This window comes from Lagenorhynchus albirostris, chromosome 3, assembly GCF_949774975.1.
Source record: "Lagenorhynchus albirostris chromosome 3, mLagAlb1.1, whole genome shotgun sequence".
Classification (NCBI taxonomy): Eukaryota; Metazoa; Chordata; class Mammalia; order Artiodactyla; family Delphinidae; genus Lagenorhynchus; species Lagenorhynchus albirostris.
The window spans coordinates 62,431,087-62,445,837 of record NC_083097.1 but is presented as its reverse complement, the minus strand read 5'-3'; the positions used below and the strand labels follow the sequence as shown (position 1 = coordinate 62,445,837).

General features: G+C 40.7%; 1 protein-coding gene across 1 annotated transcript; it reads right to left on the bottom strand.

Moving 5' to 3' along the window:
- Positions 1 to 291: 291 nt before the first annotated feature.
- BHMT2 (betaine--homocysteine S-methyltransferase 2) lies at positions 292 to 14,716 on the bottom strand. The gene is made up of 8 exons (XM_060146134.1): positions 14,606 to 14,716; positions 10,796 to 10,928; positions 8,857 to 8,948; positions 7,659 to 7,850; positions 6,265 to 6,412; positions 5,013 to 5,195; positions 4,495 to 4,723; positions 292 to 1,296 (listed from the first exon to the last, which is right to left on the bottom strand). Exons 1-8 carry the CDS (start codon positions 14,636 to 14,638, stop codon positions 1,215 to 1,217), a joined length of 1,092 nt encoding a protein of 363 aa, XP_060002117.1. The 5' UTR covers positions 14,639 to 14,716; the 3' UTR covers positions 292 to 1,214.
- Positions 14,717 to 14,751: the final 35 nt, after the last annotated feature.

Sequence of the window (14,751 nt, the reverse complement as noted above, 5' to 3'; positions counted from 1 at the left end):
TTGTCTCTTGGAAGTTTTATCAACTTCCATCTCATCAACATTCTATTCTGAGCATTGCACTTACTAACCCAAAATGAAACCTGTGTGTTTCATAAATGTAGGTTGGCTTTTGTCTCATATATATATATATATATATATATATATATATATATATATATATATATATATGATAGAGAGGAGAGAGAGAGAGACAGAGAGAGAGAAGCAAGAGCCTGGAACATAATAAGTAATAAATGCTTGTTGTTATTACTATTCCAAAGAATGTCCATAAAATTTAAAGTATTCAAACACTTTTATAAAAGGTAAATTATTTTTAATTTTATTGTTACAAATTGATACATTGTTTTGAAAAATAGAGAGAAATTGGCATGTAGCAAATAGCTCAAACATAAGTCAAGAAAATATTAGACCAAGATAGATTTGAACTCTGACTTTTAAAAAGGTCTCCCAAAACTGTTTATCTATTTTTATTTATTTTAAACAATTAACATAAGTATCTCATTGAGCATCTATTAGTATGCCTGGCACAATGATAAATACTTTAAGGAAAAATATAAGAAGCATATCACATTGTCCTTGCCCTTAGTAGTTTATAATCTAGCTATTTGTGATTATATAGACACATTTTTAAAATTCTGGGACCTAACACCTTTAAGTAAAATCATCTCTGAAAGTAATCACTTTAGAAGGTTATATGATTATTTCAAAAAGTCCTAAAACATTTTTTGCATCTTTTCCTTTGGGATTGCCTTTGGAGTCACTATACAAATCATTTAAGAAAGGCAGACTCATTATTTTCATTTTAGTTTAGAATGCTGCTCTATCCCTTCTGTACCTAGTTTAGTCTCCGTAATTAATCACTGGGTTTGTTGCTCACAGACTTCGTTATTTTAAAATCTCAATTTCACCCTAAAAGACAAGTTTCACTATTCTTGATTCCCTTCAAAAGCATGTCCTGCAGCATTACTGGACAGTAAGTGCCTGGAGGACGAGAAGCCTTTCGCATCAGCTTTGCATCTCCCCCAGCATCTTGCTCAGAGCTTAGGCACAGCAGGAATGCAATACGCATCCTATGTTGAACTGACAGCACATTAGCTGTTCAGCAGCTGGAGACATCAGGGTGGCCTGAGGATAGAGGCGAGGAAGGGTTCCAGATGGGGCTTGAGGGGGATTTCTTTCCATTCTGCTATTTCCGTGTTTTCTTTCATTACTCCTCAGGCGTCTGGCTTCGACAATGAAGGACAGAAAGGTCTGCCTGAAGCCGGCAGCAGATTCTCCCAATACTCCCTTCTAGCCCTGTGTTTTAAAAAATATATAGTTAGTCAATTAAAAGATTCATGTCTATTTTATAAGTCCAATACTTTATATAGATATTGGCTAAATACTCATAAGTCTGGTGGATGATCAGGCTAAAGTAGAATTTCAGTTTCAACATACAGACAGAAAAACTATGCCCATATCCATTAATTCCAGGAGTCTTTCTACATTTCTATCCTCAATAACAATCACTGGGTTTCATACCACCTTTCAGAAAAAGACAACATGTTTGAAATTTACATGTTTTTGTGAATTATATTCATTCGGAAATTTCTAGCAGAGTCCTTCTAGCTCTACTCAATATTTTAACATAATGACAAGTATGTGAAACCAGTTTTAAACGTAATGAGACAAAGTATAATTCTTCAGAAAGTAACCAAAAACAGAATACAAATTAATTTGTCAGTATTTGTGCTTTGTTTTTAGACAAAGAAAGAACACAAAGGTTCCTGGTCACAGACTTTTGTGTTAAATGTATTTTTATAGTTTTTTCCATTTTACCTATGAAACACTGAATAAACCAATATTTTTGGATGCTGAAAATGTCAGAAATCTGGGGTGTCTACAGGTTTCTGGATAATCACAAATTTTTGTGCACATGAGTATGTTTGGGAGTTTAGGGTACAAGGAATGTCTGGCTTTATTCTATAGAATAATGTTTTATTTGAAATTGCTAATGAATTTTAAGGATCCCTAGACAGTGTTTATTAAAAAAAGCCATTTCTCACTTATCTGAACTATTTAAATCATCATCAAAGTATACTTTCCTCACCTTTTAATTATATTTCTTTCTTTAAAGTGATTTAATTAGTTAACTTATTTTTTGGCTGCGTTGGGTCTTCATTGCTGTGTGTGGGCTTTCTCTAGTTGCGGTGAGCAGGGGCTACACTTTGTTGCGGTACGCAGGCTTCTCATTGTGGTGGCTTCTCTTGTTGTGCAGCACAGGCTCTAGGTGCGCAGGCTCAGTAGTTGCAGCACACGGGCCCTAGAGCACGTAGGCTCAGTAGTTGTGGTGCACAGGCTTAGTTGCTCTGCGGCATGTGGGATCTTCCCAGACCAGGAATTGAACCTGTGTCCCCTGCATTGGCAGGAGGATTCTTAACCACCAGGCCACCAGGGAAGTCCCTATATTTCTATTTAGTACTTTTTTTTCTAAGCATGAGACCTATAAAAAAAAATCTTCCTGGATGAATATCCATACCTCCCAGAAGAAATGTTTGCCTAAATGATTTCTTGCCTACTTCTACAATCTAAATTAATTTACATTAGGAACATTGTCCTAAATGTTCAAAAATGAAGACTGTCCTAAATTCTACTGAAATGGATAAAGAAGTACAAAATGGATTAAAGACATAACAGCTCTGATTAGAGAAGAGCAGAAATTGTGGTTAGTTTCTAAAAGATGGAAAAGATTGACAGGTGAGAGAGAGAGAGAGAGAGAATGATTCAAAACAGAACAGTAATTCAAGGAGCCCCCAGAAAAATATCTTCAATAATAAAGTGATTGTAACAAACAGTATAATTTAGATATTGGAAGACCTTAGAGAAGGTGAAGGTCTATTATTCTTCTTTCAACAATAAAAAAGAAAGTTAATTAGAAATTCCTATAAAACCAAACATTGTACAAAGAAAGTCCAACTATGAAGCAAATTAAAGTATGGCCTGAGTTTGGACTATGGATGAAATCTAAGAGGAGAGAATCAATTTGACCTTGATGCTTGGAACGTTCTCTCACAAGGGGCTCAGGTTTTGTAAAATAGGTTTATTTCTCTTTCTCTTGGTTCTGCAGTGAATAATGTTTAGAAAATAGTGATCAGGGTACCAGGATATTAGATTGGAAATTTTATTGGTGGCACAAGATACGATAGATATCAGGTATTAAAGCAAGACAGACACTCTGCAGAAGTTTCAAAGTAGTTGCCTAAGAGCCAGTCAGATGACTCACTTGACTCTACACTGGAAAATCTAGATCACAGAGACCAATGGGTCAGCTACTTTGTGAGTGAAGATAGTGTGGTTAAATTGGGATCAGACCACACTCTCAGTTTGTCTCCTTAAAGGAAAGATGAAAAGTTTTCTAGCTAGTTTTGAGCCTAATAGGAGAGAGGGAGCCAGCCTGGACATATTTAAAATCAGGCTCAAGAGAAACACCAGGAAGGAAAATGAGACTTCCCAAAATAGTGTATATCTATAGTGACCTGCTGAGAAAGTTGGGATCTGAGGGCAAAGCAGAGAAAAATTTTCAGAGAAAAATGCAATGCCTGTGGCATGAGAAATACAGACAAAAGTTTCCAGTGGCAGCCTCTGAAGAACTGTAAATACACTCATGAGGATCTGCCAGGCCCAGAGAATGTGGTCTTCCTAATAGGGTGTCAATTAAGCAATACAAGTTTACTCCCTTTTCCATCTGCTCTCCTCTCTCTTTGAATCTGAAGAGGTCAGAAACCATGATTAGCAATATTGGAAGGGAGGTTTGGAAGCATAAGACAGAGAAAGAGAAGGCTCAGACTGGCCTTCCCTGGTTTCCTGAATATTGAAATCTCCTGCTGGAAAAAACGAGGTTTTCAGTTTGAAACATGTTCCAAGTCTTGATTTCACATGGAATTGAACACTTAATTACTGAATTGCCACTGTGTTTGCTTATACTGTGTTTGTTTATAAATCTTGATGATGTAAAATTAGTTGTATACCTTAAAGAAACCAAGAGGTAGACGAGGGAGGAAAAGTAGAGGGAAATGGAGGAAGGCAATTCTTATTTTACAGAGAGTGGAATCAAGAGATACTGCCTCATATTGATGGATTAAAAAACAAGTAGTTAAATATGAAATTCAAACTTGTAAAGATCGCCAACAGAACAAGCAAAAATGTAATAAGTCAAATTTGTGAAAAGGAGATCAGGGCAAGGGGGAAGATTATGTGATTTAAATCCCTCAGCTTTCATAAAGGGTAATTACTACTTAAAATTGATAAAACAAGAAATAGAGAAATAAGACTTCAAAACATAAATGGCAAACAGGTTACCCCTGGAATGGGATGGGTGTCAGAAATGGGCGGCTTTTACCTTTCATTTTGTATACTTCTATACTTTTGAATTTGTATTACCATGTGCATGCATAATGCTAACAATCAATAAAATGAGATTAGAGGAAAACAGTAAGTTAATTAAAAAATTCCTACCTGGATCTAATCCAGGGTTTGGTGTGCGTGTTGAGACCACTTCCCCAGCTGCCATGTTTGTCAGAAGACGGAGGCAAAAATCCCCTTTCCGGGGCCAGCTCCTCTGCAATCGCCCTGATGTGGTAGGGCTCAAATCCACAGCACCCACCTATGTACCTGACCCCCAGGTTGTAGGCCTCTCTGGCGTATTTTTGAATATCCCATCTGGTTGCAACTCTGGGCTCCAGTGCTGTAATACAACAGTTACGGCACTTCTGTTACCATCTCTATATTCAGACCATCGATGCTCAAGGGGTAATTTTTTTTTTTTTAAGGGGTATTTTCTTTTTTCAATGAAGAAACTATAAATTTTAGAGTATGAATTCCTCAGATAGCTAATTTTTGGTTAACACTGAAAGTCTTTGTCTTAGAAAGTCTTTGCCTCGTATTGTAAGTCTGTACTGTAGTTGTTCATTATAGCCATTTCCGTTTTGTCACAACAAGAAACCACAAGGTCTCTAATATGTGCCTGAGCTTACCGAAGGGATATTCGGGGAGATCCACAAACCCTCCTTTGCCACAGTCGGGCATGTGGAACCCCAGGGGCTGCACCATCAAGTGTGCTTTCAGCCCTGCAGCCCATAGGCCTTCCTTCATGAGTCTCATTGTCTTCAGGCTGGTGCAGGGCCCAAATCGGCAGTTCACACCAACGATTGAAGCCCCTATGCAAAGAAATACATTTATTTACTTGTTTCAAAATGTATTTACTTGTTTATTTTTAAAAATTGAAGTATAGTTGATTTACAATGTTGCGTTAGTTTCAGATGTACAGTCAAGTGATTCAGTTATACGTATATACTTTTTCAGATTCTTTTTCATTATAGGTTATTACAAGATATTGAATATAGTTCCCTGTGCTATACAGTAGGTCCTTGTTGTTTATCTATTTTATATATAGGAGTGTGAATCTTTTAATCCCAAACTCCTAATTTTCCCCTCCCCCCACCCCCTGTTTCCCTTTGGGAACCATAAGTTTGTTTTCTGTGTCTATTTCTGTTTGGTAAATAAGTTCATTTTTATCATTTTATTAGATTCCACATATAAGTGATATGATATTTGTCTTTCTCTGTCTGACTTTGTTTCTATACACTAACAACAAAACATCAGAAAAAGAAATTAAGGAAACAATCGCATTTACCATTGCATCAAAAAGAATAAAATACCTAGGAATAAACCCACCTAAGGAGGCAAAAGACCTGTACTCCACAAACTATAAGACATTGATGAAAGAAATTGAAGACAACACAGATGGAAAGATATACAGTGTTCTTGGATTGGAAGAATCAATATTTTTAAATGACCATACTACCCAAGGCAATCTATAGATTCAGTGCAATCCCTACCAAATTACCAATGGCATTTTTCAGAGAACTAGAACAAATAATTTTAAAATTTGTATGAAAACACCAAAGACCCTGAATAGCCAAAACAATCTTGAGAAAGAGGAACAGAGCTGAAGGAATCATGCTCCCTGACTTCCGACTATACCACAAAGCTACAGTCATAAAAACAGTATGGTACTGGCACAAAAACAGACATAAAGATCTTTATTTTCTTTTTTAATAGTTGGAAGGTGTCTTAGAAATTAGCTGTCCCCCTCCACCTCCTCAGTTTTACAGATAAAGAGATAGATTCCAATTAATGTTTTTATTTCCAAACTGCTCTCCCAATGTTAAGAAACATGTCATAAACAATAACTGAACTGCTTATCACATCATGGGTCCACATTACCTGCCTTCACCAGCTTCACAGCACATTCTCCAGGTGTTACACCATGCATGTCTCCCTCTGGGCCTATGCACATCGTGGCTGCCACGGGTTTTCTGGCTTCTTTTAAGACTTCCACAGCCCACACAGCTTCTTCAGCATGTTCAAAATACTAAGAGAAATTTCATGTTCTTCTATTAGTCCAAATATAAAGCAGATTTTGAGTGGTAGACCGCAAATGTTACAAAAACAGTTATAAAAATTACCAAATATATGTGATAAAATGTGCTAAGAAATGTGTCTCTATCAGATTGACTACAGAATACTTTTCTGAGTAAATATTTTAATTCCTTTAACAATAACATATAGGTTTTCATTCAGATATCATACTAAAAAAAGGTTTTAAAGTAACTGAGTATTTAAAATCATACTTTTGAAGGAACAAAAGTTTTGTTAATAAATTTTGGACTCATTTTTTATGGAACTTGGGTGATCTCTGCAGAATAATTGTTTATCATGCTTTACAATTCAAAATACTTTTATATTCACTTCTAGTTCGATATTCTAAAGTGCTCCATAAAGTAAGAAGGGAAGTATGATTAGTTCCCCAGATGAGAACATAGAGGCACAGAGAAGGGAGGGGTAGCCACTGAGTGTCTTTGCCAATGGTAGACAGGATACGTTGTCTGGTAAACCCAGGCCATTTGCAGGGGTGCTTCCCAGGAAACCCCATAAGTACCACAATTGAAAAGCTGAACTTAATTTAAGTAAGTGGAGAAAAGCTAGCAGAAATCTCCCTGTTTCTTCCTTTTTGACTTAGATTCTGCAGAAGCAGTGTGTGAGGAATGGCAGAGAAAGTCAAAAGAGAGGTTCTTAAAAAACAAACTTGTGTTCTTATCCATCTGGAGAACATGTAGGGCAGAGTTTGTGTTCATTTCTGTAGATGATTTTTTCCTGGTGGGTTAGCCAGGCTTGGGTAGCCCTAAGCCTTGGGAAGGTTGACGTAGCAAGGTTTTCAGTAAGTTCAGTAGGGAGATTGGGGAACTAGCAGTTGGGAGGCTATTGTCCTTGTTGGGGGTGAAGAGCTGGGTTGAGGTCTTGACTCTAGATGGTAGCAATCATGATGGGAAATAGGGAGATGGAAGAAAGAGGATATTCCGGGCCTTCATATCCAGTCAGTGACAACACTTATTGATTCTAACTTCAAAATATCGCTCAGATGTTATAGCTTTAGTGAAAGCAGAGAGATGGGAGTGAGCAAGGCAGGGATGGAGGAGAGCAAGGAAACTACTACTTGGCACTAAGTGTTAATGGTGAGGCCTGAGCAGCCACCTACCCTCTAGGCTTTACTCCCGGACAGCCTCTATCCTCCCCTCCCACAGCCCCTTCCAGCCCTGCCCCTTTAATGCTAGGCTTACCTCTGCAATCAGGAAGTCCACATTTTTCCTGGTAAAAACGTCTAGCTGTTGTCGAAAAAGTTTTTTAATTCTAGCTTCATCCTTGTGGTGTTTGTACAATGATGTCTGGCAGATCCCCCCTGCTACCAAAGCATCACCTTTGTTGGCTACTTCTCTGGCAAGGTCACAGGCAGCGGTGTTTACAGCTTCCCACTGAGGTTAGACAGCAAGAGTACACATGGTGAGCCTGGCATTTTAAAGGTGAGATATAATAGGTATCAAAGGGGGCAATGAGCAAGTAGCATGAGCACAAGTCACTGGTTTAAACTGCAATTCGAGAAGACCAGCCGAGTTGGGTATCATCTCTACTCCCAGTGAGCTTGTATGTTCATATTGTACTTACCACACTGGATTTTAGTAAATGCTCATTTGTTTGTCTCCCATACTTGACTGTGAGCCACTTCAGAATAGTGTCTATGCCTTTGTATCATCTTTGTATCTAGCATAGAGAATGGACTATAACAGGTACTCAATAAATGTTGGTTGGTTGAATGAATAAATGGGCATTAACGTTGACAAGTATTAATACTTTATATTTGCAGAATATCTCACAATACTTCCACATCCTTACCCACTTTTCTCAACAACCCTATGCATGTAAGTAAGCATCAGTTATCTCCATTTGGCAGAGTAAACCAGTTCTCCATGTCTTTAAGTGTCTAACACAAAGTCACACAACCAATAGGTGGCAAAGTTGGGTATAAAACCCAATTCTCCTCATTCCTAGGCTAGTGCTGTGTTCCCTAGGACCGCCCTGTCTCAACATGGACAAGTCAGAAGAGAAGAATGTGAAATGAGAAGGTAACAAGAGCATCTATAAAGTGTTCTTTCCCTATAAAAACATATCACAGAAGGATGGTCATGCCCTTCTAATGGCATATTTTCTCCCAGTCCTACCCCCTCCCCTAGATAAAGAGACAGAAAATGCTTATTTATTTAGTACCTATATGTTTACATCATGATTAATTACTGGATAGATATTTTATGTGGAGGAAAAAATATTTTATCATTTTTTTTAAAAAATACTTTATTATTTTTTGTAATAAAGTATAGTAACACATCAGGTCAATTCCATGGATTCCCATCAAGAGGTTATTTTTATTATAGATGATCCCTCTCCCCGCCCCTCCCCACTCCCACCTGCCCCATTATCATTTACCTGACTTTCCATTTTGTCCTCACTGGCAGAAAAGGTGAAAGTCTGCATGACATTTGATCCCGCTCTCAAGAATTCCATGTGAAGCTGACGAACTACAAAGGAGTTGTTTTTTCCATTGAAATTAAAAAAGTAAAAATCACAGAAGCTATCATTTTCAGCGGCAGCTCATCCACTCACATCTCTTTCAATCATACACAATTTCAAACCTGGTACTTATAAAGAAATTCAGATTCAGGTCAGCAGAATTTAGGGGCAAGGCAGAGTCCATACCAAATGGGGCTATTTAGAGTAGCCTCATGTTGACCTGCCAGTGGGCCCCATGGCCTGGTGCAGTCACATGCAGACACTAAGGCCCAGTTGGCCAACTGTCCCTTGGTCTCTTGGTCTAGAGAGGGTTTATTCATTTGCCGGTGTCATGAAGGATGTAGCTCGTCTACTTACAGTCAGCATTGGGGGGCCCTCAAAGTAGGATGAGGGAATTCTCACAGTGGGCAGAATGCATATGGGTGGCGCCCCTATCAAGTGTATTCAATAGCAAGCAGCTGGGGAAACGCAGTCAGGGAGCTTTCCTTGGCCCATCAGAAACTCCTTCCTCTCTCTCCCTTCATCTCCTCCCCAACTCAGTCTTTATCCTTGCTATTTCAACACTTTCTTCCTGGTTGAGCAAAGAAGATTTTCTAAAATTAAGAATGAGTTCTTCTTGGGTCAGATGAAATCTTTCTGCTAACACCAGAAAGACAAAACTCTGTCCTACCATATAACTCTGGGTGTCTGATGAAACAGTAATCATGGCCATTGGGTACTTATATGGGCATTTCATGTGGGTTAGTTCACAAGTCCTCACAACCAGCCCATGTCATGCCCCCATGTGACAGATGAAAAAACTGATCCTCAGAGGTCAAATGACTTGTTCAAGGTCACTCAGCTGGTCAGTAGAAGGACCTAGACATGACCCCATGTTTGTCTGATACACTGTGTATATATGAATAAAATCAGAGTGAATCAAAAGTTCCATTCCCAGCTTGTATCCCGTTTCACCCATATCTTCTTTGGCTTTATTTCCCACTTTCATTTAGAACAGCAAATCTATATTTGCTATATATATCTATATTTGCTATATATATATTTGCAAATCTATATTTGCTATTTGTCTATATTCTGTTAAGCTGGTGGTTACCATTAATCGTCCCTACCAAATGTACTGTTTTAATATCGTATGCAAATTAGCCAGAAGGATGAATCTGAAGCAATAACAGTTTTACTATGTTAAGGAAACTCTTGAATATACAAGGTAAATATTCATGGAACAAATATTGGTATGTATATTTTAGCACTCCCTGAATATGAAGATGCAAGTGTGTGTGTGTGTGTGTGTGTGTGTGTGTGTAGAGGAGGGAAGGAAGGAGAGAGAAGCCCTTTCTTCAGCTCGTGTACTGCCACTGTCTCCACATCTTGGCAGTTTGGGCAAGTGAATCAGTCCCTAGAAAATGCTCACGGAACTTCCCTGGTGGCGCAGTGGTTAAGAATCCATCTGCCAATGCAGGGGTCACGGGTTCAATCCCTGGTCTGGGAAGATCCCACATGCCGAGGAGCAACGAAGCCCATGAGCCACAACTACTGAGCCCATGAGCCACAACTACTGAGCCCGCATGCCACAACTACTGAAGCCTGCGCGCCTAGAGCCCGTGCTCTGCAACAAGAGAAGCCACCACAATGAGAAGCCCGCGCACCACAACAAAGAGTAGCCCCTGCTCACCGCAACTAGAGAAAGCCTGCACGCAGCAATGAAGACCCAGTGCAGACAAAAATAAATAAATAACTAAAATAAATAAATCTGTTTAAAAAAGAAAGAAAATGCTAGCTTTTATTTATCTTCTCTCAGTCAGATTTAAGCAAAATGTCACCCAGATAAACACTCAGGGGTGATGCTGGCACCGACCTGCACTTGGATGTTCTACGACGGCTTCTGAAGTCCAGAGCCCGGCCTTCACGTAGCCCCTCTTCTCCAGAGTTATGAGAAAGCTGCCGTCTCCAACCACAACCTCCCCACTATCCAGACGTTCCAAAATGCCCTGAAGAAGAGAAAGAAAAATCACCTAAGATCCCTCTTTTTTTTTTTTTCCTAAAAGCAGTTTCTAATTTTAGGAAAGGTGGTACAATGCTCTCACAGCTCCAGTTCTGTCGAAATCATCCGTGCCTAATAGTATTTCTGAAAGATTGAGAATACTCTATTATTGGACAATCCAGGTACTTGTTTTGTGCAAAGTTCTGTGACTATTTTTTCTCAAATACAATTTAATCTGAGTCAAATTGTAGTTAAAGTGCTGATTCCATAATGGTTATTTTGGTTTTTAAAGATGTTTGTGGCAGACACTGCTAGTCACCTAATGTGCATTTTTTTTTCTCCTCTTCTTTGCTAATATATTTTGTTTGGGGAGACAATGTCCCCAACTGAAAAAAAAAAAATAGGCTCCTTTGCTGAGTGGGGTGGCCATGTGACACAGTGTTGGCCAATGGGAAATAAGTGAAAGTCTGCTGAAGATTTCTAGAAAAGTTTTGCTTTCCTGATACAGATGCCCACTCCCTTCCCTCTTGTCCCCTTTTCTCTGTCCTGTGTGGAATGTCAGCTTAAGCCCTGGAGGTATAGCCATCATCTTGCAGCCATGCCACTGAAAGCCACACGCAGGCTGACAACTGCAGCCTGGTGTCTTAATGACATCTTGGAGTAGCTGCAGAGGCCGTGGACGGTGACCGTCCGCTAGACCTCTCGTTAGGTGAGAAAAATAAACCTCTTTTGTGCGTGAACCACTGGACATAATCCTACTGGACACAACATTTTATAATTATACTCTACATTTTCCAGCATGTTCACGGACACGTTATCATTTGGTACTCTTAACAACTTTGGGAGCTAGGCAAGGCGGATAGTTTTTATTCCCACTTTATAGACGAGGAAACTGAGGTTCAGAGAGGCTAAGTGACTTGCTCAAGATCATAGAGCTCAGTAAGTGAAAAAGCAGACATCAGCCCTTCTAAATTCCTAACCTAGTCTCTATTTACCACCTTTCAAGTCAGCCCACCCATAATCTGAATATAAGGTTGCATCCAGAGCAGTTATCCAAAGCTATGGTTTCTATTGTCTACAAAGAGCTTCCCCAGATACCTGAATGGCTCGCCCTCCGATTTTCTTCAGGTCTTTGGTCAAGTGTCATTTTTTCAGAGAGAACTTCCCTGCGATTTATAAAAACTGCAAACACCCCCATGGGGATCCCTATCCCTCTTGTATAGACTGCATTCGTTGAAGATACAGCCTTTTGTTGAAAATACCAGCCAGTTCCTCTCAGCCCTGCCTACAGCTGGACACAGAGCAGTGCATGAATGGGGGAGGAAAGGTTCCTACTGCCCCTTCTAACCAGTCATATCTGCAGCCCAGGAAGGTACATTGGAAGCGGTTGCCCTGAGGTTAAGTACCAGGCCACTATCTCCACCACATCTCCATTTTCCTGTGGAGGGAAGTGGAATGGAGCCCAGCTCTGTTAACCAGAGCTGTAAGATGCTTGAGGCTCTGTCACCTCATACAGCACCTAACAAAGAGTAGGCCCTTAATAAAATATGCCAAGAGTTAGCAGACGGACAGGACGGTTTTGAAAATGGCACATACCTCACATATGCTATAAGCTTGGTCCTGACAAGGAGGAAGAAGATGATACTCTTTAATAGAAAATTAGCTAGGATTTTAAGAAAATGACAGTGCAAATTTTGACTGTTGTCTTCATGATACCAAGTAAATGTAAGGCATTTTGATCTGTTATCCGGATGTTTGTCCAACATTTAAAATTTTGCCAGTTTTCTAAACAGCCATTAGCAAAATAACTAAACTATCAATATTTGAATTCAGAGCATCTTTTAGCCCCTCCTTCACTGCTAGACTTACCACCTCAGTTAACTGCTACACCTGTATGATCTAAGGCCAGCTCTAGAATGACAGGACTGTGTAAAATAAAGAGCACTGGAAATTATTTGCAGTATATTTATATTTTCATTCCATCTTCCCTTTCAGTGTGGCAGTGACTCTGCCTTGGATCTGATGGTGATCTCTGAGAGGCGTTTATGCCCTCTTTTTGCAGATAACAGTATCTAGACCTCTTGGATTTAAGATCTGGCTTCGGGGCACCTCTATTCATACACAGAGGAGTAGACCAACTTCACCCTATGGCAGGAAGCTGCCAGAGGTCCATCTGCCTGAAATTGCCACCAAGACTGCTCTTTTGGATTAAAGAAGCAATTGGAAGTGTCCTCTGTAGCAGTTAAATGAATTCTTAAAATGCACCTGTTAGCTGAGCAGAGAGGTGAGGTTAGCTCTGCCCCACTAACATCTTAACTCCCAGGTACACATTAACATGGATTCTCATATGATAATCTTGGTGTTGCAAAGAGCAGAGGCCAGGAAAAATAGGACAGGGACAGCATATTTTTAAAAAACCTTAAAAAAAAATGAACTGTAAAAGTGAACATAGTATTAGAGAAAGTTCAGAGAAAGAAGTCAGCACAATGTTCTTTGCTTCTTTTTCTTTTTCTCATGCTCATTTGCTTCAATGCCCATGTTTTACCTTTATAATTAGAAAAACATAACCAGAATATGTTTTTTGTTAAGTTTTTTAAACCTATATTCCACATCTTATGGAACTACTACCATTATTGTGTCCTTCCTTACAGTGTGTGTATAAATATTTTTATGTAGTTGGGCTCAGTCTGTGATATATCTCCTTTTGTAACTTAACATTGCAAAGCACTTTGCCTGTTCCCATACTTAACTTTTTAATTGGCTGCCTAATAACTTATTAAACGGATGCACTTTATTTACGGAGCCCACTATTGCAGGGCATCTTGGTTGTTCCTATCTTTTTAGTATTACTAAGTAAAACGGTGGTGCACATCCCCCCTTCCTTCCCCACCCTCTCTTCTGAATTAGGGAGCACAGACGGGTTGCCTCGAGGAGTTTGGAGATGTCCCGCGTCCAAGCTCATGCCCTTTTCCTAATTTTGTTTTGTCACCCCTTCTCCCCACCACACACACACATCCAGCGTAAAAATGGGAGAACAGGGCGACAGTTGGCGAGCAGATCGGGAAAGGGGAGCCCAGAGACCCAGACTACGGCGTGAGATGAGGCGGAGGCCCCACCCCCGGCTCCGCGCACCCCACCCTCCATCCCCGCCGCGGGTCTAGGGGTGTCCATGCCCGGGACCGGTTTCAGGCCAGTCCGAGGCTTGGGAGACCAGGCAACGGCCCTTCCCAAACACACGAGGGGCGCGAGCACTGGGGCCATTGAGTCGAAGAGCTGTAGGTGAGGGCGGGCGGAGGGCAGGAAATGTGAGGGCGGCCTGAGTCCGATGGCTGTACTTCAAACCCCTGCTCCACCTGGACTAGATCGGTGACCCTGAGCTAGGGTCTCGGACCCTGAGCCTCAGTTTCCTCACCTGTAAAATGGGAATAAACGTGAAGAGGAGATAATTTGTATGAAGCACTCGCGCAGTGCAGGGCAGCGAGTCAAGGCTCCATAAATGCTACCCAATATTGTTATCTCATCCTGACACCTAGGCACTACTGTCGTCCAGGCGATTCGCGAGCGGGTAAACCGAGGCTCAGAGCCGTCCAGGTGCCTCGCCCAGACCGCAGAGCTTGATTAGGGGCTGAGGTGAAGCCCCGCGGCCAGGAGGGCTGAGTACCTCCCGTTTTCCCCGAAACTTACCTTCTTGGCTCCGGGGCTTCCGGCCAGCGCCATCGCGGAGCGGCTGTGGCGGGCGCTGAGTGGCGGGCAGCGCACGGAGCCAGAAGCCCGCCCCTCGCCGGGGGGAGGGTCCCACCGCCTCCCACCGCCCCTCCTGTCTGCTGGCT